The 27,344-nt window shown below is 35.7% G+C and overlaps 1 protein-coding gene across 3 annotated transcripts in view; it reads right to left on the bottom strand.

Annotated features, from left to right (window-relative positions):
* The window catches only part of CRPPA (CDP-L-ribitol pyrophosphorylase A), a 303,756-nt gene that overhangs the window by 150,909 nt on the left and 125,503 nt on the right, over window positions 1–27,344 (bottom strand). For all 3 annotated transcript variants that reach the window (XM_032402001.1, XM_032402002.1, XM_032402003.1), the window contains exon 6: window positions 13,465–13,562. In XM_032402001.1, the coding sequence (XP_032257892.1) occupies window positions 13,465–13,562 (98 nt within the window). The remainder of the gene's footprint in view (window positions 1–13,464; window positions 13,563–27,344) is intronic.

The raw sequence follows: 27,344 nt of genomic DNA, 5'->3' as shown, positions 1-27,344 counted from the left end.
AAACTACAGAATTTCAAGGCAGGAGCAAGATAGTATGTTTGACTACAATAGAGAGAATTTAGTGAGTGAAAGGTTCAGTATAGACTATGAAAGAGATCAAATAACTGGTCAAGCTGTATAGACTTTGACTCATAGACAATGAACAGTCACTGAAAGGATATAGTATCCATCCAAGAGAAAAAGAGATTTGAACTTAAGCAGGCAAGTACTTCCAGGCTTTGGAAACAAGATGCCATGGATAATTTATTATGACTACAAGCTCAAATGGATATATTTGGTTCAGTTTCCCTGGAACAACAAAAACCCAAGAGCCATTATTTAGCTAAAGCCATGAGAACAATAGAATGAACTACTTTATGGTATTACAAAATAGAGTTATACTGCATGCAAATAGTTGAAATGAAATTCATCTCCAAACTCATGAGGGGAGATACAATAATTCAAAGTATAAAATGTTATTTTAAAAACATGTATCCTATATTTGGAACCAAAAAAATCAATAAAGTGAAGTGAAATCACAGTAAATAAGCTCTAAAACTGTATCTCACTTTAAATAGCATAAGAAAACAAGTGAATATATATTATTCATCAGTATCAACTGATGAAGGATAGAAACTATAACTTACACTCCAATGTTTTTTTTTCCAAACAACATGTTTTCAGTTTTTTATAGACTTTCCTCCTAAACATGTTTACCATGTATGTATGTAAAATCAATTAATTTCCTGAATTAGAAGAGCTGATTTTTTTACAAATATATGCCCCAGAGTAAATGTTGTGTATTCTTTTGATTTGTTTTAACTCAGCGTAACAGTTGTCTAGAACTCGTGAACAATGACCTCATTCCTAAGTGGACAAGGATGCAGAATAGCATTTTTCCAAATTAACCATCTGGTTCCTTGAGAAAGGGTAATATTTCATTATGTGCCTGTGACTCAAAGACATACAGAGACAAAAAACGTAGATATGTACATAAAGTACACAAAGTGGTATTTAAGGAGGATTATATTCACTCCCTCATTAATAATGACTCTAAAACTATGACAAGCAGTTGTAATTATAAACTGTTAATTTTATTAAATACAGCATGAATATAATTAATACCATCCCAAGCAACTAGGTGGTCCAATAATTTTGAACATTTTTTTTTACCTCTGGAAAACTGATCAGGAAATCTGGCTAACATCCCAAATAAACTCAAAGAAATTAATTGGATGGTCTTCAGCTAGTTTCTGTAGTCTTGTATATACACCAAAACCACATATTCTAACTGAATTGTGTTGGTATTGTTCAGTCAGAAGTCCCACGGTAGTGTTTACTGTGTTATTTCACTGTGTTCTTCACTGTGTTCAGCTTCAAAAAATGAACAAATCCTTTATCTTTAAAGCAAATATTGTGTTAAATGTCAAAATAAGCATAAAATAACCCCATTTTGAATGGGTCTTACCATGTTGCAATGACTTAATTTGTTCTGTTTCCTTCATTTCTGCTCTTATTTCATTAGCTATTTTTGATGTTTTGTTTAACTAGTATGTCATACACTGAATCTAGTTAGGTCTATAAGAAAAAGCACAGATCCATATATTCACTGGCCACAACCTTGAGGGCATTAGGCAAAATAAACTAGGTATCACAGACAGCCTCAACAAAACCAAAGGGTGCCTTACACCCAGGAAAACAAATGTGTCTCAGTCATATCCTGCTAGTCATTGGTTGTTACACAGAACAGTAATGATATTATGTGCTCCAGGAAACAGGAAGAAGTGGATAAGCAAATACAAGAAAATCTCCTATAGTCCCTGTTTGTTCCAAATATAAGATAAGCATTCTTTAAGAACTTCATTTCTTTCATTATATCAATGAAAAATGGGTTGAAAAGACCTGGGCTTGTAGGGGTAAATGTGATGTAAGAAAACATTAAATACTACATGTCGTCTTCTACAGAACTTTAAGAAGCAATAGCCAACATAATCCTTTTATAGATATAACTGGTTTATATCATTTCCGGCTCAAGTTTTCCATCAGTTCATTTTGCTCTTAGGACAAAATATGGGTAACAACAGTAGCAGCACTGGTGGTGGTAGTAACCTTCACAGAGCCTGTCCCCACGTCCCAACACTTCACTTCCACTTCAACCATAGGAGTCTTCTTTCAGCCTACTCAACACAACTCTCTGAATGCCTTTTACACACTCTTCCTCCTGGATTTCTCTTAGCTAACTCCTGATTACACTTAGAGGTTTAACTCAATGTCCTATCTGCCAAGAGATTCTAGCTCACTGCCCTCCTTCTGCACTCTAAAGGATTTTCCAGGGCTCTCTCTCACATTAGCATACTTTACTTATTGCTTACAATTGTTTTCACCATTTGTAACTAAACATCTTTAATTCATTTACTGTGTTATCCCCAACTCAACACTATGTTCCAGATAACCCTTGAAGGAACCACACTTGTTTAATTCAACTCCCAGTATCCAGTGACTAAATCTTAACAGGCATGTATTATTTGGTAAGTAAATTAGGGAATTAAGGACTAATGAAGAATGACCACATTCTTATAAATCCCTTACTTATAAATCCCTTACTACTCAGCAAAGTATATATCATAAACTATTTTTCAATATTTGTTGAGTTAGGAAACAATGATAACAGACTCCTCCATTACTGTCTTATGTACATTTGGATAGCTCGAGCTCTAAATTAGGTGTGGTCCATGAAATACTTCAAACTCCTTAAGAAATCAAAGAAATATAACAAGTCTGATTATAAAGCCTTGAAATTCAAGTATGAGTGAAATGTTCTTATGTATGGAGGTTAGGAAGGGTGTCCCTTACTTAGTTCCTTATTTTACTTTTTAACCAACCTCTTTCATGTATTTGGTGTGCATCATTAGAGTTTATTCAGTTTGCCTCCTAAGGTAAGTTTCAAAAATCTAGCACAGATAATTATAACACACATACCCAATCTCTTCCTTTAGTTTCAATGAGAATCATTTTTTTCTTTTCATGCCAATAAGACAATCCTCCCACTGTGTACTGAGCAGCTCCACACCCTCACTGATCTGCCCAGCAGGTGACTTGATTTCAATCCTGGTGACTTCAGCTTTTTTATATGCTCTTTTCAGAGTGAGACAAAAGCTCTGGGAGGTAAAAATGTTAGAAAATGGGGTGTTTTGTGTTTGTCTGTAAATTATGGGCTGAAAAATGACACAAGATAAATTTTCCCTTATGGGGGAGAAAAATATATAAAATTAAGCAATTCCTTACCCAAGGGGACTTCTTCCTAACATTAGGTATAAACCCTGTTAAACATCTGTTTTTTCAGTTCTTTTGTTTTACCTTTTCTTAGAAGAATGTTTAATAGAAATCATAATGAATCAATCAGCACCTGCACTCAATAGTTATGTGATCTCAGGTAAATCATTAAACCAGAGTTTTCCTCTATTTGTAAAATAAGGTGGGGGGATAGATTATTTTAAAGGATTAAGGTACATAGCATATCTCTGGCATATAAAAGGCACTCCAACTGTTAGTACTGTGGGTGTCTGAGAGAAAACATTTTGTTAAGTCCTTCTGTGGTCTAATGGTTTTTAGGCAAATTTAGAAGCCAGGACAGATTTTTGAATGACAGCTCCTTCCAAGTCAACCGAGATTCTCTAACTTTACAGAACACACAAAGTTCTTTTTTGTAAGTTCTACATGAACTCTTAGTTTTAAAAAATCCAATATATCTCCTCAAAGGAGTATATTACAATTAAGAGGTGCTTGAGAAACAGTGGTACTTTTTTTCTTTTTTTTCAGATTTACTTAAGTATTTGAGAAAGAGACAGTGAGAGCACACACAAGAGACCACATGAGCAGGAGGGGCAGAAGGAGGGGGAGAGAGAATCTCAAGCAAACTCCACACAAAGCACGAAGCCCGAGGTAGGGCTTGATCTCACCACCCTTGAGATCCCACACTTCAAGGACTATGCCACCCAGGCGCCAAATCAGTGGTACTTCTTTCTTTTGAACATCCGCATACATCTTGGTTTTATTAAATGAAAGAAATCCCTAACTTCAAATCAAGCCTAATTTTTTCAAGTTCTAAAGTTATCATGTATATTTATAGATCAACTAGACACTTGAAATTCAGAGAGAAATTTAAGTGCTTAAAAATTAGATATATCAAGCAGAGCACACATAAAGAATAAAGGAAAGAAGATTTTGGAAAGAGTTGTTCTAATCTTCAAGTCTCTGTAGATCTCTCCATAAAAACAGACAGTACAAGAAAAAACTTCAAAAATGAAAACCTGTAGATGTTATCTATCACAAAACCAGTATAAGTAGGTAGGGATAAACTGCGAGCAACTATAAAGACCCCCACTGTTTAAGATAATGTGCAGGCCAAAGAGGAGGGGTAAAAAGGAGCCCAAAGAAAGTAATACAAAACCATTATCAGGTATTCTCTGGATACCTTAGCAGGCTATTCTGGAAAGAGCAGCAAAAACTCAGAGGCCATCTAGTCTCCAATTCAAAGTTGAAAACAAAGGGGCCACATGAAGGTTCTCACTCTGCTGGGGGGTTATTAGGAGTCTGGGCCCAAACTAAGAAAGCACCTTCTAAGTCAAAGCATCAACCAGAAAAGTCTAAATTGACAGAGGTGCATTAGGAGCCGAAGAGAAGATCCAGGTAAAGGAGAAAGGTAGCAAGGATAGAAACTCAGGAAGAGCACAGCGATCTCTTCCATTTTTCCTGAGCAAGTGAATAAGAAGTATATGCAATTAAGCTATAAAAATTATTCTGACCCACCCCTTCATCTTAAATATAGATTTAAAAAACTCTCTTACTTAAAAAGTAGCAATAAGAGAGGACCTCAAATCTCATAAGAAATAAAAGAATAGAGCACCTGAGTGCTTCAGTCAGTTAAGCATCCAACTCTTGATTTCAGTCATGATCTCAGGGTTGTGAGATCGAGCCCCACGTCAGGCTCTGCATTGGCCATGGGGCATGCTTAAGATTCTCTATCTCCTTCTGCCCCTCCCCATCAGCTCTTGCATGCATGCACTCTCTCTCAAATGAATGAATGACTGAGTGAATGAAGAGCCAAATAATGTCCCTACAGGCAATACACACACCTCAGAAAGACATTCACAAAATGAGTGAAAGCTGCAACCCAACATTTAATGATAAGCTAAAACAACAAGAGAACTACAGAAGTCAGAATTGGAATAAATCAGAAATAAGGTGATTAGAACAAGAAAATGGGAAAATGAGAAAATAATGTTTCAGAAATGAAGGGTAAATTAGGAAGAACACAGAAGAAAGTAAATATCACAGATTATGCCTGAAGAGAAATATAAAATTTAAATTATGAAAAGTTTAAATTAAAACATTTTTTAAAAACCAAGAGAAATAACTATAAAGATAGGCAAACAAATAGGAATGTCAGAAAAAGAAAACTAAAGTAATGGAATGAAAAAATGCTAAAACAATAATGCCATGACAATTTCATGAAATAAAAAGATGTGAAATTATACTCTACAACAACACATAGTGTACATAGGTATATTAACCCAAAAGGGCCAACATTAAGAAAATTCTAGTACAGTTGGACTTTAAAGAAAAAAAATTCACCGGGCATCCAGGCAAAGAGACCAGATCCAAATACCTCATGATAGAAAACAATGCAGAACCATATTTAAGGTGTTCAGGGTGTAAGTTTTGAACCAATGTTTTCATTGAGCCAAAATCAACTTGTACATTTTTAACCACAGAATAATTTTATTCACATGCAAGAACTTGGACTACTGTGTCGAAGAGCCCTCCCTGGGAAATCTCCTGGAGCATTAGTTTCAGAGAACCAAAATGATCTGCAAAATATCAACGTAAGTCTTCTTAAAACTAAACAAACATTTACTTATAAATCTAAGAATCAGTAATGGTTGTGAGGGAAACAACATAGTATGTAATCCCATATAAATGGAAGAGAATATAAAAAAGGCTTGCTGTCATTTTAAAGGTGTTAGCAGGTAGTTAATTAAAAGACACTAATTCAGATTAGATACTGAAAGCAGAGGTAGCAGGAAGATGACACTAGTTATTTTCCACACTGCCCAGAAGAGAGACCCATTAGACAAGAGTCAAAAGAATTTAAATTAATATTAATAAACGACAAAGGTATTTCATAGGAATATTTATACAAAGGTAGTCAAAGGAGGACAGGAGAAAAATCTTAATAAATACAAAACAATACTTATTATACAGATACTGATAAACAGTAAAAAGAATAAACCATAAAACTTCAAGAAAACTGGTTACCCAGAAAAGGAGGAGGCAACAGGGTACAGAAGACAGTGACAAAAGTTAGACTTCTTTGAGTGTAATTTGCTTTGTAGGTTTGATTTTGATAAAAGATCATATAAAATTATAAAAAATTTCTTTTGAAAAAGAAATGTCTAAAAATAAGCCAAATGATTTTGTGTATCTAGACAGCATCATAACCAATTAGAAGTACATATCAAATGACTGGAGAACACATTAATTTGATTGTAAATCTTAAACACGATATACCCTTAAGACAGTGAAGGAAAAAATACCTTACATTATTCTCAGGAATCAATTAGCATGAAATAAAACAAATGTGTTATGTTGGAATTATAGAAAACACTAAATTTCACCACTAGAGAAAGGTGACAGAGATAAAACACATTTAAAAAAAATCTGCATTCCCATTTCTAATTTCAGTTGGAAACATCTATAAGAATCAAGGATGTGTTTTATTTTTAACAAATGACAGAAACTGTATTCTACCCCTGTTCAGCAAAATAAAAACTGGAAACAATAACCAGTTTAGTAGCAGCCAGCTAGAGAACTGGTTGATTCCAGGTTTGGCCAGGAAATGAATCTAGAGGTCAAGATGAATCTAGAACATCATGTCACATCAGAAAGCAGGAAAATTATCAAACTATTAGTATAATGAGAAAAGGATTCAAGTTAACTTGAAGAGGCTTCTAATGAATGGCCAAAACTGGACCATTTGAGCATTAGTAAAAGTATAACTGCTATGCATTGAATCACATCAAATGCATTTTAAAATCATGACTCTATCTATAATCTTTAAGAATAAAAAACCCCATTGATAATCTCCAGAGCAGAAGCCACAATTCCACTTTCTTTCATTTCACTTTGTATCCTTTTGCAACCTTTATATAATAATGACTCTAGGCACTGGTGTCTGCCTACACCAAAGAAATACAAAAGACTGAACTTAGGTACTTCTTGGGAGAAGTATACATCACCACCTTTGAAAAAGAAAATGATGTATTTTTTGCCAAGGAAAACTTTAGTCTGAATCTGAACAAACCTCTAGATCTTACTACAATTTCCAGAATATACAGGTGACAGACAGACATGATAAGTGACACCACAGGGTCGCAAACAGTAAACCCCTAATGTGGGCATTTCTAAAAGACAGTTTACTAAAAAAAAAAAAAAAATAGAGATAAAAGCTATAGATTAAAAGGAACTCAAGAGACATACAAACCAATGGTTATTTGTGGACACTCTTAGATTTTTTTTTTTTTTTTTTTTGGAGAGAGCGCGCACGCAAGGGCACAAGCAAGGGGAGCTGCAGAGGGAGAAGCAGGGAACCCGATACAGGGCTTGATCCAGGACTCTGGGATCATGACCTGAGCCAAAGGCAGCCGCTTAACCAACTGAGCCACCCAGGTGCCCCAGTTTGTGGACAATCTTGAAAGAGAATGAAAGGTACATTGAAAGATACAATGATTCCAACAAATGGGAAACAAAAAGGATAAAATATATAGCAGAAATGGAGAAAAGTGAACTGCTGGACATGTAAAGATATTAGGGCACAATTATGGATATTTTGGAGATAATTATATGATTATAGTTTAAAAGATGAAATCTTTTTTGTACATATATATACTGAGATATTTACAGATGAAAAGATAGGATAGCTGAAATTTTCATCAGCATAATCGGAGGGGTGTAAATGAGTAGAGAGAAAACAAGATTGGTCATGAGTTGATAATTGTTGAAGCTAGATACATGAGCATTCTTAATATTCTCCTTTTTTAAGTATGTAATTGTAATTTTCCATCATCAAAAGTGACACCTGGGTTAAGCACCTAGGTGGTTCAGTAGTTTGGGCATCCAACTCTTGATTTGGACTCAAATTATGATCTCAGGGTCATTAGGTCAAGCCCCATGTCAGGCTCCATGCTCGGTGGGGGGGGGTCTCCTTGCGATTCTCTCTATGCCGCCTCTCCCTCTGGTCCCCATCACCCCGAGCTCACACGTGCTCTCTCTAAAAAAAAACAAAAAACAAACAAACAAAAATCTTAAAAAAAAAACAAAGTGACGGAGGGAGTAGCAAAGGAAAAGAAAAAAATATAGAAATGAAGCCTAGTAAAAGCTCAGAAACTATTTCTGAAGCTGTGAAGAATATGTTAAGACTATTATCTATTTTGTGGGCTCATTTCTTTTAAAATTAAGTCAATATTTAGGATGTTTTATCAGATTATACAACAGGTCACCTAGGGTTATACTATGGAATGATCAACATAAAAACCTAAAAAAAGTAGTCAATGACTCTTTTCTCTACTAGAATTTGAAAATTTGTTAGGCTGGTTTATATTGGATAGAACTGTATTTAATTCAGGTGATTAAACTCATTTTTTGTTTAGAGTATGTCCTTAGGCTGTTGGTTTTGGCTAGTCAGCTCCATCTGTCAGTCACTGATTTGAAAACTATTCAGTCTCACATTGAGGTCTTTCATCCATTTTGAGTTTATCTTTCTGTATGGTGCCAAAGACACAGATGTAGTGAAAAGAAGGGCCATATGCACCCCAACGTTCAGAGCAGCAATGTCCGCAATAGCCAAACTGTGGAAAGAGCCAAGGTGCCCTTCAACAGACGAATGGATAAAGATGTGGTCCATATAAACAATGGGATATTACTCAGCCATCAGAAAGGATGAATACCAAACTTTTACATCTACATGGATGGGACTGGAGGAGATTATGCTAATGAAATAAGTCAAGCAGAGAAAGTCAATTATCATATGGTTTCACTTATTTGTGGAACATAAGGAATAGCATGGAGGACATGGGAGAAGGAAAAGGAATAACGAAGGGGGGAAATCGGAGGGAGAGATGAACCAGGAGAGACTATGGACCCTGAGAAACAAACTGAGGGTTCTAGAGGGGAGGGGGGATGGGTTAGCCCAGTGATGGGTATTAAGGAGGGCACGTACTGCATGGAGCACTGGGTGTTATACGAAAACAATGAAGCGTGGATCACTACATCAAAAACTAATGATGTATGGTGACTAACATAATAAAATACAATAAAAAAAAAGAAAACTATTTGGATGTTTCTGATCAACTCTGGTGTTTGTCATATAGAATATATGATAAACTTGAGTACTAAGGCCTAGTTTTCATATCAAATAGATTGGGCCTCCATTTATTTAAGGAATTATAGTGTGGTCGGATAATGATTTCTAATAGAGACGACTCAGACTTAAATATAGTACTGCTTCTCATGTACAGGAAACTAGGATGGCCATGGTAGTGGGTATTTTCTTTTCTAACTTAGTAACAAATTTATGTTTGTGGCAAACAACTTCTAAAAGAGACCTACTAAAAATTCCCCCACCTCTCAATATTCACAATCTCACATAATCCCCTCCTCTTGAGGGTGGGTTGAATATACTCACTTTGAATGAAGACAATAGGACACAAGTGATGGGGTGTTACTTTTAAGATCAAGTTACAAAAAGACCATGCCTTCAATCCTGAATGCCATGTTGTGAGGTAGCTCTGTGGATAAACCCACATGGCAAGGGATTGAGGCCTGACCACAACTATTTGCATAAATTGGGAGCAGATCCATTTGCCCATGGATGATTCAGGTGAGCCTCAGCCTGAAGAGGACAGCTTGACTACAGTCAAATTAAAGACCCTGAACTGAAGCCAGCTGGCTGTGCTGTGCCTAGACTTATGTCTCACAAAAACTGTGAGACAGTGAATGTTTATTATTTAAGGTCACTAAGTTGGGAATAATCGGTTATACAGAAAGCATAGTACAACACGTAATATAATGTGCAAGTTAGTAATAACAAGTTATGATCATTTATCCATTTGTTTATTTAGCATTCAATAAATCTCCCCCTGGTATCAAGACTGCACTAAGCTCTGGGAAGACTCCAGATTCCTCAGTTGAGGGATATTGAGATAAAATTCAAGTGTTTTGGAATTTTATTTGCTTCAGGGGTGAGATAGAGAATGGTTGAAAGATTACACCAGGTTTAGGGAACTAGGCAAAATATACAAATGTCAGAGGTTGAAACCTTAGCAGATGGAGGACAACTGCTTTAGACAAGAATTTGTGAAATGTTAAATACTACTAACATTTAAGTTTGAGGGTCTGAGGAACTTCTAAATGAATTTACAGATCTGAAACACAGGCTGGTGAATAATTAAACACAGGGCTAGAGAATGGTTTTATCTCTAGCAAGTAGATGATACGTGAAGCCATCAGCATGGTTATACAGAGTAAACCACTCACCTATGTACAGAAACCTAAAAATTATGAACAGGATCCTATAAACAAAACTAAGAGGAAGTCACAAATAAAAAAGGAGGTTCAGATAAACAAGACATTATAAAAATGGATGAGATTCCTTCTGGAATAAAGTATTAGACAAGAGGGTCAAGTACTGCAATAAATCAAGGTAAGGACTGATAAATGTCTTGTGGATTGCCCAAAGGGTCACTGAGGACCTTGCTGAGAGTAGTTCCTACGCAAGGTAGGACTGGAAATCAGGCTACACTGAAATGAGAAATGAGAAGTTAAATTATTCTAAACAAGGCTGGCTTCAGGGTAACTTGAGTAAGAGGATTTTTTGTTTTGTTTAGTTTCAATTAATGGAAGGAACTTGAATATGCTGGGATGTTGATGGCAAGGGGGAAGAGGAGGGAGGGGAACCAGAGCTCAGAAGAAGAAACAGTCCTATTAAGAGTACGGCTACAGACATAGGATTCTTTGGCGGTTTGGTGCCAGGAAGATAGGAATGCTGCCATGTGGGAGTGAGTAATTATGCTCTGAAATTGGAGACAAGACCGTGTCTAACAATGGGGTTAAAGACAGTGGGACTGGACCAGCTTTCCTCAACTGAAGGGGGATTTTGCCCCATCGAGGCAACACTTACTAATAACTGGAGATGTTTTAGTTGCTACAACTAGGGGCATCTGGTGGGTATAGGCCAAGGATGCTGCTGAACAGTATACAACGCAGAAGACAGGCTCTCACAACAAAGAATTATCTAGCTCAAAATGCTAACACTGAAGTTAAGAAAACCTGGGTTCAGCATTTGAGCAAAGTGCAGGAGGTTCAAAATATTCACAGAGGAGGATGGGGGGTTGATTATGCAATCGTAGTATATTTGCTTTAAAAATAAATAAATAAAATATTCTTTGCCCACTGGAGAATGGAGACCAGTATTTTTTAATGGCAACAATCTGCACTGCTGTGTAATTTTCTCCAGCAGTATGAAGTTTGAGTCAAGGCTTAGAGAAGTGAAAAGTTAGACAAATACATGGAGTTTTAACCAAGGGGTGCATTTGAAGGACAAGGGAATTGAGGATAGCGGTAGAAGATTCATGATCCACTGAAGCCCTAAAACATGACATCTAAACTAGGCAAGGAAGGGTATAAAATAAAATGTAGCCAAAAGAAAAGGAGAAGAAGGGGGACCTGGAGTTTCCTATAAAATTCAAATATGCACAGGAGTAATTTAGCAAAATATATGAAACGACAAAACGTTGTGGTCAGAACTTAAGAAATAACCTTAGTATTTATTTTGTCAGCACAGTTAAGATGATGGCAATATGCAGACTGGACCCAATGGGTAGGTAGATGAAGGTCACTGGAAATGAAAAGGGTAAGGACCTGAGAGGTCAGAGTGATGAATAAATCACACAAGGCCAGTCAATGTACTACTGTGTGTATCCCTACATTCCATGTCATTTCATCATTCAACAGATATAGAAAAAGAAGCAATAACAAGAGAATACTGTAATAATTGTTATCAAAGGGACTTCTTGCAGGGTCTAATACTAGAAAGATCCATAAAGGAATTAGTCACACAGAATACAACAGCTGGGTACTCAACAAAAGTATAAAAACCCAACTCTCTAAACTTAGGGTTGATCGATAGCCAGAGTTCCAGTAATATTCTTTCAGGGTCCCACCTCATTGACTTCTGCATTGACTGGAGAAAGAATAAATGAGATTACCCAAAGATAAAAGACTATTTTTGAGGCAAAAGGGTGCTTCAGTGGGTCAGACAGTGAAAAGTTATCAATAAATATTCTGCAAGATGCAGCAGTGAAACTGGGGAATGGAATTTAGGAATAGATTCTCAATAGGTGAACTCGAGGTAGAAAGCAGACAGCGCAAGATGTGAAAATTTCCAAGGATGAAGGGGAAATGTCCAGAAAGTCAACGGATAGAAGCAATATCGCAAAGTAGATTATAGTATAACCTTTCCACTGAAGAGACAGTGGATATGGTGGTCATTTTCTTTCAGCTTTGGGTTGTTGCTCCAAGTGCTACTGGTAGAATTTGGCACTAAGTGCCATTAATATCACCTGGGGGAGCTTGTTAAAAATTTGGATTCTATCTCTTCTTGGCCTTTTGGCTAAGGTGAAGTATAAAAATTTGGATTCTAGAACTAATCCCAAACTACTGTTCACTAAGTTTTTATATATTCCAGGGATCTATGTTCTTAACAGTTTGTGTATCTAAATCAGGACTAAAGTTTGGGAACTAGTAGTATTCATTACTTAATACACATCTGTCTCATCATCAAAAATTTAATTATTACAGTTTCATCTTCACCAAAAATTTACTACAAGTTAGATGCTTTCCAAAGTCAATCCTCTTAATAACTTCACAAAGTAGATGTTATTGACATTTTCAATTTAAGATAAGGAAATTAGGCAAAAAAGCTGCCATCTGAGCAGACAGTCCTAACAGAGCCCGTTCCCCTTCTAACTGCGCTATCATGATAAAATTAACTAAATAAACTTTTTCCTTCAGCTTTTAAGTAGAATTTGATTGTGTATATTGTTAAAAGGTCATCACATGTTCATCATAAGTCCTGATAGATGGTTATACATTTTAATAGAAATAGGGAAATGACTTAAAATTAAATAAAATCATTTTGTCAAACAAAACATTTCAAGACAAAAAGTTGTCAAAGAAGTAAATAATCCAAGTCGTTAGTGGTAAATGTTACAAATAATTCCTATGGACCTCCTCACACTTATTACTACTTCTTCCATTTCCTTAGCCCAATTAGGTATGAATTCAACTAAGAAGTTCATCAGCTCAAAAACAGGGAGTAAGTGGAACTCAACTCTTTGATGTCATGAAACTCAACCTTTGAATACTTACATTTAATTCATTTTTTAGTATTTCTTCAAGATAATGACCTACATGATTCTCATCTTCTTTTGTGTCCATAACTATGCAAATGTGTTGTGAAATTCTTTCTGAGATAAAAAAGAAAAAAAATACTAAGTTTCAAACAGAAAATGGAATAAAGCGCTAGTATGCTAAAATCGAGGCTTACCTGCTGTTCCTAACTGTCCACCTAGGAACTAGGAAGGTCTTCCCTTCAGGCAGTGAAGTCACTTGGAATTCACACTGGTAAGTCCTTGACCCGTTACCACCCAAGTCAATAAAGTCACGTATTCAATACTGTATAGGTGGCTAACCAGAATGTGTGTAATCAACAGAAATAAGTGAGCTTAGGATACATTTGAAAAGGACTAACCGGAAGTGACAGCTCTTTGGCTTGACAATTCAATCCTCCTACATTTATTTGGAGTCTCCTAGAATCTGATAAAATCCCATCTCTCCTGCAGATCCCCTCCTCAGGCTAGAAGAAATCTCCTGTGTGCAGCTCACTGTGCCACCTAGTGTCCCAGGTGAGTACAGCAGTTTCCTTGGCATTCCTCTCAATTTGGTCAATTCAATACAATTAAGTTCCCACCTGTTTAAGTGTTACCACAAGTGAAAAGAACTAAACCGATTTTCTTCAAATTTTTAGACCTCTTTGACATGATCTGATTCAAAAACAGAAGCCATATGACCTAATAATGTTCACCTTTGTTAACCCTGGATGCACGCTCTCAAAAGATATGCCGTCCTCCTCTATAGTAGACAGATCTAAAATGCTAAGAAATAGCTATATTGCTGCCAATTAAGAAGACGTTGCATGGTATTATATGAAGAATAAAGAAAAAAGGCCGAATTTTAAATAAGAAGCCTAAATCAAGTTAGTTTGATTAACATTTAACCCAGCTATTAAGGAGGGCACATATTGCATGGAGCACTGGGTATTATACGCAAACAATGAATCATGGAACACTACATCAAAAACTAATGAGGTACTGTATGGTGACTAACATAACATAAAAAAAAATAAAAATAAAAAACACATTTAACCCAGCTGCTTCTTACATGGACAGGTCTATATAATTCGGTGTGTATGAACATTGATATAGTGATAGTTTATCATTTTTCTAAGCAAAGCTGGGAACAACAGACCACTTAAAATATTAACAATATCGAAGAAAATAAAAGTAAAATATGAACAATATCACCAATTAATAGTACTCCTATTACTAATCACCTCCCACTTATCAAGAATATTATATGGCGCTGGAGCTCTATGTTCTATTAGTACCAATCTTCATGATGACACCCTTTATAATTTTCTGAAACCATATAAGAGATTCCAGAAACATGACCTCACAGAAAGGAAATTTTTTCATGATCACTCTTGCCAAGGCTTTATCAACTTTATTAACATTTTCAAAGAAAAGCTTTTTGATTCTCTTGTATGTTTATTTTCTAGTTCTTGAATTTCTACAATCCAGTATTTTCTTCCTTCCACCCTCTTTAGACTTAGTTTGCTGTTTTCTTGAAAAAGATGCTTAAATTGTTTACTTCCAGCTTTTCCTTTATTCTTATACTTACATATAAAGCCTTAAATTTTCCTCTAATTCACAGCCTTAGCTTTATTTCAAACATTGTGATATTTTCGTTCAGTTTAAATTATTTCATTTTCATTTTAAAAGATTTCATTCACTTTCCTCTCATTTTAACATTTTGTAATATCTACTGTAATTTCTCATTTGTTATTTTTCCTGAAGTTCTCATGAATTACACAGCATATCTTTATTATTCTGTTTGTTCTAAAACAAATTACCATAAATTTAGCAAACACCCACTAACTAGTCCCTAATTTTGTAGGCCAAACAAGAAAGACAAAACATGTATAGACATGATAAAGCAAAGGGGACAATATGTAAACAATGGGTGAACTGGTTTATCTAGGTAAAAGACAGATGGAAGTTAAGTGTACTATTCTTTCATCTTTTGTTTCAAAGTATACTAAAATAAAAAATATTCTACCCCCCAAAACAAATAAGGTACAATAAAAAAACATGAATATGTGTGTGTGTATCTACGTGTACATATGCACAGTAGGAGACCTTAAAACTCATCTTTTAAAAAATATTTTAACTACTGGATGTGGAGAATGTGTGAATCTTACTGTGGTAATCACTTCACAATATGTACATATTTCAAATCATCACACTGCATACCCTAAATCTGCATGATGTTATATGTCAATTATATCTCAATGAAGCTGGATAAAAAATAAATTCACCCCTCTATTTAGTGAAAATCAACTAAAAAAAAACCTAAGAATCTAGATTCAAGGCAATGTAATAAATAAGGTGAATCTTTTATCATGGTCATTTCTATGCATCTGCCAATGTCTTGTAATTCCCAGTTATTTACTCCCCAGTAGTCTATGCCAGACTTGCCATTTTCTTTATAGTGTCCATGTTCATACCGATATGTCCTTTCCCCTAGTATTATAAAATCCTCCACCTATCCAGTCATTCACAGTCTACACTAGGTTGAATCTTCATCAGTTCCCAAATTCAACGGTTCTCAACACCGGTTGCCCGTCAGAATCAACCCCTGAATTGTGAGAAAGAAGTGTTGTTAGTCAATTGCCTTTGAGATTTCTAGTGTCAAACTACTTAAAAAACTCAAATCCACCCAATTCCTACTCTGATCTGCATGGCTCACTGGAGTTCACAATTTAACCATTTCTTACCCAATATTATAAAGGCAACATAAGAAAAAACATGCAATGTTGATCAATTACAGATACAAGGCAATTCTTGGGCATTCAATAATGTTCGTTAAATTATTAAGCCACATGAATTTTTTAAAATGCTATAGGAATCCAATCCAATAGCCAAAAAATTCTATAAATAGTATATTCATATTTTAACAATATTTTAATGTATGAAATATAGAGGCTAAAAATCAATTTCTATGTAGAGCCAAACTTTCTACAGAATTTATAAATCTAAAAGAAATGAAGGAAACATGGAATAAGGACCCAACATTATGAGATTTTCATGAGGATTAAATGAGTTAACATACCCAAAGTTACACAGAGTGCCTGCTCCAAGTAAATCCCCAGTAAGTGTTCACATAATTGTTGTTGTTATGATCACATGGATTCAACAAAAAATACAATTTTTTTTTTTGGTCTACTGAAGATACGACCCATCTCTAACTTCAAATGTTCCCTGTAGTCTTATTTATTTCAGTGTTTCTTTAAAGAAAAAGGGAGAGGGGCACCTGGGTGGCTCAGTCCCTTACATGTGGGATTATTCCTTTCCGCTCAGGTCATGATCTCAGGGTCCTGGGGTCCAGCCCCAAGTCCTCTGGTTCCCTGCCCAGTGGGGAGTCTGCTTCTCCCCCTCCCCCTGCTCCTCCCCCCCACCCCCATGCTCGTGCTCATGCACGCACACAAGCTCAGGCTCTCTCTCTCAAATAGTAAAGTCTTTCTTAAAAAATCCATCTGTGGAATTTAAGAAACAACTCAGAGGTTCATAGGGGAAGAGAAGAAAAAATAAAACAATATGAAATCAGGAGGGAGGTAAACCATAAGAGACTCTTAAGCATACGAAACAAACTGAGGGTTGCTAGAGGGGAGAGGGGTGGGGGGTGGGGTAACTGAGTGATGGACATTAAGGGGGGCACATGACATAATGAGCACTGGGTATTATATAAGACTGATGAATCACTGACCTCTACCTCTGAAACCAATAATACGTTATATGGTAATTGAATTTAGATAAATTTTTAAAAATCCATCTCAATTTTGTCCCACTAATCCTTTTCAAGTTTTAATATTTCACCCAAAATGCAGTAATTATGTATAATAATGAAAAACATCTTGAATAACAGTCCTATGTTTTCATCCCTGAACTTAAAACTAAAATGGATACCTTCTGATCAGTCACATATTAGTTTACCCATTAGATCTAGGGTGAAGCATCTCATGTGATTTCTACTAGTGATCCCACAAACATACACTGACAACCCTAACTGGGAATGTTAATGTACTTAATATCTTCACCAACAAAAGAGAACAGCAGGGACTATACTGGTGCCACGCAGGTGGAAACCCAAAATGGGAAAGAATGTAGCTAGAGAAGCAGCACTCAAATAAATTGAACCTCCTCAATTTCACACTTATTCTAGTACCCCCTCAACTGAGAGAGAAAAAAATATATATAACATTTAAAATTCATTTTTTTCATGAAGCACAAAACTTTCCAAATTTCTCAAAGCAAAGAATTTAACAACTTCCATGAGGTTAATAATGAAATCAACAAAAACAGGAGCCTTTAGAAATGTTAATCTGTTGTTCTATTAATAAACCACTTCTTAGAAATGTTTAGTGGTTAAAATAAATATAACAATAGCATGGGGGGAGGGCCATAAAATCATTTTGCTTCCCAGAATCATAAAAACTCTACAAGAATCCAATCTTTCTTCTCTCCCCAATAAAGATCTAAAGATAAATTAGAAAAATACTGGAGTTAAATTCAGATCATACCTGAACTGTCAACTTTATTACTAATATTAACTTCTTAGTTTTAGTTGCTACACTATTTTTTTATACAATATCTTTTTTAAATCCTCCTAAAAGGATGGTTATGACACATGAAGTATTTTAATATCTAAACCTGTAGGGCAATTTCCCCCAAAAAATCTTTTTTAACACATAGTCTGATTTACACTGAATAACTCTTTATTTACATACAGCATCTAGGTATCACACAACTCAATGTGACTTAATAGAGAGAAAATTCTAATGGAACATGACCTGTAGTCTACAGATTGATATTAAAAAAGCTGTAAGAATTAGTAAGCCCAAATTTTTTCAGTTAATGTCTCATCCCCATGTGTGAGAACTCTTAAAGGGTCAAGGTATATGTATAATTGCCAAGAGTAATTATGCCAAAAATAATGTACACTTTGATTTTACTTTATTGACTGTAATGATTAATTTTATATGTCAAATTGACTGAGCAATGGGGTGTTCAAATATCCAGTCAAACATAATTTGGGTGTTTCTGTGAGGGTATTTTTAGATGTGGTTTACATTTAAATTGGTAAACTAAGTGAAGCTGATTGCTCTCCCTAATGTGGATGGGCCACATCCAATCAGTTGAAGATCTGAATAGAACAAAGGTTTGACTTGCCAGGATTAAGAGAGGAACCTCCTGCTTAATGGTCTTAGAACCAAAATATTGGCTCTTCCTGGTTCTACAGCAGCCTGCCAGCCTTACAGCTTAAACTGTGACACTGGCTTTGTAGAATTTGGACTTGCCAACCTCCATAATCTATAATCACATGAGCCAACTCATGTGTGTATGTGTATGTGTATGTGTGTTTGTATATCCTGTTTGTTCTATTTCTTTAGAGAACCCTGACAAATACATTGGCAAATAATCCTAAGCATACTTCAACAGATAATTATTTCCAAGTCTTCATCACAAAATTCCCACCTCCTTTTGTTCTATAAAAGGCAATAAATGTACACCCACACCTTGGGCAACACACCTTACTCTTCAGCCAGATCATACCATTTACATCTCCCTAGATTTACCTTGATCTTCGGACTAAAGTACACGTTCCCCCTACCTGCAATGCCATTACATGTCATTGTCTAATTCTCCAAAAAGGTGCACCTGAAGGATCATCTGCTTTAATAACCATAGGCCAGTGTTTTAGATGTATTTGGGGGGTGGGGGGAGCAGTGGGAGGGAAAAAAGAATAGGGAGGTAACAAACCAGGGAGACTTTTTTGAAATTACAGTATCCCCACATCTCCAAACCCACAATTCTGATACATAAAGATCTCTCTCTGAAACACATGTAAGCACACAGTCAGGATTCTCCTCATATCTAGGTATGAATCACTGTGTTACTGAATTTCAGTGGTCTGAAGGAAAGGCCTTTTAGTGTTGAGTTTCAGAAACAGAAATTTACATGTGCCTTGGCTCTAATAAGCCTATTCACAAAGCTGACGTTCAGGCAGTACACAGCAACAGAATCATGACAAACATTATAGGCAGCAATCATTTCGGTAGTCAGTGCATTTATTCTGATTAATACATACTCATGCCATACTAAGTAGTTTTAATATATTGTCTTTGCTTTTTACTACAGCAGAGACTTTTATACATTATTTCTCTTTATCATAACAAGTAGAAATTATTCTCCCCATTTTATAGATGGAGTCTATGAAGCTAGTAAATTGCCCAATATCACACAGCCATGAAATTGTAAACTTTTAGCTTTTGAACTCAAATCTATGTGAAATTAGTATCCTAAAGGGTAATTTTTTCCTTTCACATTATTCTGCATTTTTGTTTTACTTTGATTAAAATTTTTACTTTGTATTTTATCATTTACTAGCTTTCCTCTCCCATAAAAATCACTAATTCCTAAACTCAGTAAACTAGAATTTACTAACTTTTAATTTCCCAACATCCCCATCGCCCCCCACCCCCACCCCCAGATTTTAACACAGGGCACTAACAAGAAGGTACTGAACACTTAATAGTTTCCAGGCTCTATGCTAAGATCATGACTATGACACATGGTTATGGGCTGAATTTTGTCCCCTACCAAAGTCACTGTGGGAGTTCTAACCCTGAGTATCCTCAGAATGTGACTATATTTGTAGATGGGGACTTTAAGAGGTATACTGAGGTTAAGATGAGGACAATTAGAGTGATCCCTAAGCCAATATGACTGGTGTATTTATAAAAAGGCAAATACAACTAATAATGGAAAAATTATTGAAGTCAATCCCTGGGTAAAGCTTTTATAAAAAAAATAAAGAGCAGAAAAACACTTCTAAAAATAATGAACGCATGCAAGATATGCCTACCAAACCAGTTAAAATTGCAATCTACTATTTTATAACAAGCCAAAAAAGAATAAGGCAATGAAACCAAACATTAAAGAACTATGTAATTTAGAATTTCAAAAGCTCATAAATTAAGGGGCAGCAGTCAGGGAAGAATTTAAAATAAAAGACTATTCCCGAAATGAGGACTATACCGTAATGATACAGGTACAAAACTAACAGATAATAATTTAAGATAAAAAGAAAAATAAAGAATATTTTTAAATTAAAAAAAAGAAGAAATAAAGATTCAATATAAGGTGACAAGTATTGAACTTGGGTAAAGATGGTCCAACATAAACATAATAGGAATCCATGAAGAAGAGAATACTGAAATTTTTTATACACACACACTCAAGCATATCACATATAAGTATCTCCAAACATTTACCAATAAAAACCAATACCAAGACATTTTCTAGTAAGGTTACTAGACTTTAAAAAAAAAAAAACTCATTCCCTTGGTCACCTAGACAAAAAGAATAGAGATAATAGAGGTAATAAGATAACCAGAATTTATTCAATAAAACAAAGGAACATATTTAAGTTTTTCAAGGAAAAAATTATGAGCCAAGATTTTATATTCAGCAAAACTGACTTTCAAGTATAAAACATACAGTTAAAAACTTGAATGAAGAAAATGATTTTCCTGTGAATATTTCTTAAGGAACGTGCTAGAACTCAAGTCCTCAGACAACCAAAGACTAGAGAGACATATACAGAATGACTTAGGGACAGCATAAAACAGTTACTTTCAGAACTATGATTAAATAAGGCCTAAAATTAACTGAATAGAGTATATAATTGGCAGTATAATCTGAAAAGATACAGTATAAACAAGAAAATACAATAGGAGTGAATGAAATATGTAAAAAACATTATGTAACTCTTTTCAGAAATAGTCTTGGTTGAGAGTATGTATACTTTGAGACCCAGAGGGTACACTGTTGAATAAAATACCTGAATGATTATACAATATTCTAATTCTGTTAATTCCACTATCTCTGGGAACCAGAATTCTCAATGGGGTAGAAGTAAAATACAATATTGAATTGGAATTATCAGTAAAAATTTATGAAGCATTTCATCTTTATGTAAACACACACACACACACACAAAAAGATACTTGGTAAGTTCAGAGGATGACAGAATGAATTCATTCAGTTGAATACTGGAAAAAGAAAATGAACATCTATCTTTCTGTAAGCCATACACTGGGTAGGTAAACTGTAGATGAGAAGTGTTTGTGAAAGCACCTCAATTAATACATGAAAACTAATTAATCAGATTAAAATGTCATGATTTTGCACACACCCGCCATGTATTAACAAATCTAGGCATTGAACATCAATGGCTATCATCAGAAAATAAAAGATAGCCAGACATTTGATGTCTCCTAATTAAAAACTCACACCACCTCTAGTCTTACCAAAGAGATGAAACTAAATCTGATTCAGCTTCTAGAGCCAGCTGTCACTTTGTAGAAGACAAAAAAAATATATAGAAATATGCATAATTGCACCATGCAAGAATATATACTCATCAAAATTCAAAATAGGACAAAATCTACAGATCAAATAGGTTGGGTTCAGTAAGAGACAAAGTGCAAGCAAAATAAAAGGATGGGGAACCCATAGAGTAAGTGAGATTTAACAGGTCATTAAAAAAAACAAAAACTAAACCATAGCGTCTAGAAATGTAAATCTGAGTGATAAAGCTCAGAAGAAATGAGGAAATTGCTGTAAAATCTTGATAGCTACTATTTTTTGAGGAGGGAAGTTTTAACTGCATAAAAATGCAAGAAAAAGCCTCTGCTGTGAGTGGCAAAGTTCTATTCTTGATCTGTGTGATATTACACAGATATTCACATTACTGTTTAAGCTACAGATCTGGTTTGGATTTCTGTTATCTGTGGTTGGACAGCAAAACGTTTTAAAAAATAAGTAGCAGTAAAAACTTTATGCAAGTACACTAGTCCTTTCATCCATACTTCTATTCATTCAGAAAGTATCTTTAAATAAGATCAAGAGACAAGATAAAGGTCTTCAGTATATCACATAAGGATACCTAACAAACTATTAAAACAATGGGTAAACTTTTAACATTTAAATTAAGAGAAAAGCTAGGGGTGCCTAGCTGGCTCAGTCAGTAGAGTATCTGACTTTTGATCTCAGGGTCTTGTGTTCAAGTCCCCCACTGGGTGTGGAGCCTACTTAAAAAAATAATAACTTTTTAAAAATAGTAAGTTAAGAGAAAAGCTCAAAGCATCAAGTAATAAGAGCATTATTTTTATTCACAAGGTGGTAAGCATTACAAATTCAAGTTACCATAGAGAGTCCTTTAGATTCTAGTTCATGAAAGCAATGTTACTAATAAATAAAAGATACTAGCACCCTTTCAGTAAAAACAATTGAGCCACAGAGTAACTTAAACACTGGATGTTTTCTCACTGGGTAATTGACAAATATTATGTATAATACTACAATAAATGTACATTCTAACCAAAATCGTATGATACAGGCAAAATTATCATGTCCTTCTTACAGATACAGATTTAAATGATTTGCCTGGGATTAAGTTCAGCTAGCAAACTGAAGAGCCAAGATTCAAACCAGGCAATCTGGTCTAGAATCGAAAACCTCAGACACTCCATATGCTGATAGAACCTATAAGGAATATAGGTAATTTCCTAATTCAGGAGTTTTCCCACTTTTTTTTTTTTTTTAACTGAAGCCACACAAGTCAAATGATGGTATCACATGTTCATGGAGTAAACAAGATTCTCTACAGTTTCTAGCAAACTCTTCTCTTCCAATGCTAAGGCGTAAGAGGTTATAATAGAAAACGACATTACAGTGGGGGAAAATAGGAAGTCTTTTTTCATTGCTTTTAATTAAGTACCTGGCAAACCTGCAACACTTGCTTTATTTCATTAATTAAAACTCTTATGTTTCCTCTGTATAACATCCCTGAAATCGAAACAGCATCTTAGAACTGCTACCATTCAGGGCCATATGAAGATACACTGGTCTCGGGCGCCTGGGTGGCTCAGTTGGTTAAGCGACTGCCTTCGGCTCAGGTCATGATCCTGGAGTCCCGGGATCGAGTCCCACATCAGGCTCCCTGCTCGGTAGGGAGTCTGCTTCTCCCTCTGACCCTCTCATGCTCTCTCTATCTCATTCTCTCTCTCAAATAAATAAATAAAGTCTTTAAAAAAAAAAAAAAAAAAAAAAAGATACACTGGTCTCTAACTTTCTCTGCATTGGTATGCACTACAATTACCTTTGTGTCATTTCCCAAACTTTAACACATTATAAATTCGTGTAACCACATCAGGACACAAAGCAGTTCAATCCCTCATGTCATCTCTGTAATCACCCTTGCTGCACGGTGGGAAAACTTTGATTTTTGCTGTTGTTTCTACAGTTCTGTCTCTTTAAGACTATCACACACAGAATCACTCAAAATGTAACCCTATGAGAATATCATCCATCACTGGGTAGAATTCCTTTGAGATTTAAATTATTTTACATATTTACAGTCTGTATCTTTTCATTTTTCAGTTGCCTTCCATTATATGGATGTACCATGTTTTATCAATTCATCCAAAGGACAATATTTGTATTGCTAAATACTTCTGAAGGTTATGAATAGAACTGCTGTAAAACATTCATAGCTTTCTCATGTGGTTGTAAGGTTTCCTTTCTCTAGGGTAAATGCACTGGACAAGGATGCTGGCTCATATGGTAAACGTACATTTCTCTCTTTAAGAACTGTTAAACAGTATTCCGGTTTGGCTGTACCATTTTACCTTAACACCAGCAGTGTATGACATTGCCAGATGGAAGCACTATTCATTTTTGACCCAACCTCTTGATTCTGTAGTTCAGATTGAAAATTTTCCAATGATCTGTCTTAACTTCACTGGAACTTTCTCTGACATCTCTATTCTGTTACTAAGGCCATTTGGTAAGTTCTTCATTTTGGTTGATGTATTTTTTTCAGTTAATTTCCATTTGGCTTTTCTCTATATTTTCTATGCCTTTCTTGAGACTTTCCATCTTTCAAGAGCATTTCCCCTTATTTTCACCATTTTTATAACCAGGACTTTAAAATATTTGTCAGGTAATTCTGACATCAGTGTCGTCTCAACATGACTAACTGGTTACCCTTCCCCATTTCAGTTTCCATCTTCCTGGTTCTTTGTATGCCCACTGATCTTGGATTATATCCTGGATATCTAGGTAATATCCTCATGCACCAGTCTCTCCTGTATAGTGCATCCCTTTTCAGCACTTCTACCAGAGAGCTGGGACTTTATCCCACTTTGCACACATGTCCCCTGACTATATCCATATGCAAAGTTAAGCAAAAGGAAGACAGCAAGAACAGCAACAGTGCTCACCCCACCTCTTCAAGCCACGGCAACCTTGATGCCAGAGCAATGTTCACTTCTCTCAGAATTTTACGAATCTCTGGGTACCCATTGTTGCCACTGTCAGTGCCACTGTAGCCACAGGACTGCTTGGGGAGTCAATCAACAGAGTAGGGAGAAAAAGAAAAAAAAAGGAGGCTATCTTCACTATGTGAACATCAGGAGATCCCTTCCTGCTCATCTAGCCAGAGTTAGGGGGCTTCTCTTGGAGCTCTGCCTACTCCAATTCTCACTTGGCAGCTTTGGGCCTCACTGGATCCAAGTCAGTATATAGCAGAGGAACAAAATCACGAAATTCACCACCAATTAGGTAGTACTTGAAAGTTGGGTATTATTCGTTATTCTACCTGCTACTACTTTATTTATAACCTCAAATACCTGTTCTATTTACTCTGTTCAGGTTTCATAACTTTATTCAATGGGAGAATGAGGGTAGAGTATTCTTGTTCCACCTTACCCAGAACTAGAACCCTATGTCTTTTTACACAAGAACAATTGTAATAAAATTCTATGCCTTAATATAGAACTCATTTATTGTTTTTTTTAAGTGTTTCTAAACTTTTAGGGGCACCTGGATGGTGCACTTGGTTAAGCATCTCACTCTTGGTTTCAGCTAAGGTCATGATCACAGGGTCATGTGATCGAGCCCCACATTGGGCTATGCACTCAGGGCAGAGTCTGCTTAAGTTACTCTCTGTCTGCCCCTCCCCACCATGCACACACACACTCTCTCTCTAAAATAAAAAAAATAAAGCTTCTAAGTGAACATAAAACTTTCTACTGTAGTTATATTGGGAGCATTTATCTTTACCCCATAGTATAAAAATATTGATTGCAATCAATAGTACCTCAGAGTCACTGAAACATGGTAGAAATGAAGTCCTTTTTACATACCTACCCAGTCACAGATCACACTGTGGTCAATGGCTGCTTATCTAACAGAACAATATTATCCATGTTATACCAAAACAGAATAAAATTATCCATCTTATACCCAAACAACAGAGACCATGTAAACCTTTAAATTTCAAAATCAAAGTCACAGTCTCATTTGCATATTTATTAATCATGCAGGACTTAAGAATACTCTCCTACAGAACCCTAATGCAGATGCTTCAAGACGTAGAACTTTACATAGAAGTCACCTGGCTCAATGGTCCACAATGTACTGGAGAGACAACAGTCCCAAATCCCAAAACCAATTAAGCATTTACTGAAACACATGAAGATATATAAAATAGGGGACAACTTCTCAGAAGGTCAGTTGTCATTTTGTGCTAGACTTTCCAATGGTACAACTACATACTATTAGTTCCAAATTAAAGTGAGAGAAGACATGGAAGTTCTTCCAACAGAATATGGTCCTCTGCCTCTGTTAACTTCTTTGCTCTTCAAGGAGTTGATAGAGGCAGAGAGGCAGAAACATTATCAGTATTCCAACCATCTACTCTGGAGGATGCATGAAAGGACCCCTAGCATGATATCCAGAATGTCACTTTTTTCAATAGATCACAGCTTCATCTGACAAATTCTTGAAATTCCCTCAAGTTTCAGTGATGTCCTAAGTACAGTGGAATTTCTTCAGGGCTTTTAATCCCCTGGTTTAATATGTTTTGCCATCTAAAACTTAGCCACCTTTGGTTAGGGTACATGGTTTAGCAAAATATATTCATGTACAACATGTTGTCAAAAAATGTTTAATTCCAGTATTATTCTAGAGTCTTTTACAGGAAATAGGAGGTATCATATATAGATTTTTTTAAGTTTATGAATAAGACCAAAAACTAACAATGTATATAACCCATCTTTTGAAGTTTCTCTTATTGTCCTTGAACGTTGGACCTCTTGGTATAAATGCAATCTATGGGCTTCCTTCAAGGATTAGAAAACACATATAAATTTGAGGTTTTCCCATTGAACTTCAGCAAAACAGTAATATGAAAATTTTCTAACATGTGCACCCTTCCCTTTACCACATTAAAGGCCCAATGACACACTAAGAGGACCAAGGAATATCTATCTAGACATATGCCTGCAATTAATAATCAACAAGGATTCAGGGTGCCTGGGTGGCTCAGCCATGAGTTTCCACTCAGGTCATGATCTCAGGGTCCTAGGATTGAGCACCATGTTGAGCTCTGTGCTCCCAGGCAGAGTCCGCTTGTCCCTCTCCCTCCCTCTCTGCTTCTCCCCTGGCTAACAAATAAATAAAATCTATAATTAAAAAAAAAGTAATCAGTAATGACTCAACAATGCTCAGGATGGTGTATTTTACAAGAAGGTTTCAAACATCATCAAGTAGAGGCAAACCTAAATAGTAGGTTAGTTCCACCACCAAGTGGGCAAAAAATCCAGGCCAGCCTTGTTTTCTTAGAAACATCTAACAACATGAGTTCATCAAGGCTCATTATTCACTACACTGACCTCTTGAGCCAAAATTTTAGTGTTCTTAGATAAATAAGCAACTGTATCAAATCCAACACTATTCACATCCAAAAGATGTTTTCAGCCCTAATCCATTCAAAATGAGGTC

The sequence above is a fragment of the Phoca vitulina genome, unplaced genomic scaffold, assembly GCF_004348235.1.
Source record: "Phoca vitulina isolate PV1807 unplaced genomic scaffold, GSC_HSeal_1.0 scaffold4, whole genome shotgun sequence".
In the NCBI taxonomy this organism is placed as follows: domain Eukaryota; kingdom Metazoa; phylum Chordata; class Mammalia; order Carnivora; family Phocidae; genus Phoca; species Phoca vitulina.
The sequence above is the reverse complement of the archived record's forward strand: the minus strand, read 5'-3'. Positions and strand labels throughout refer to the sequence as shown.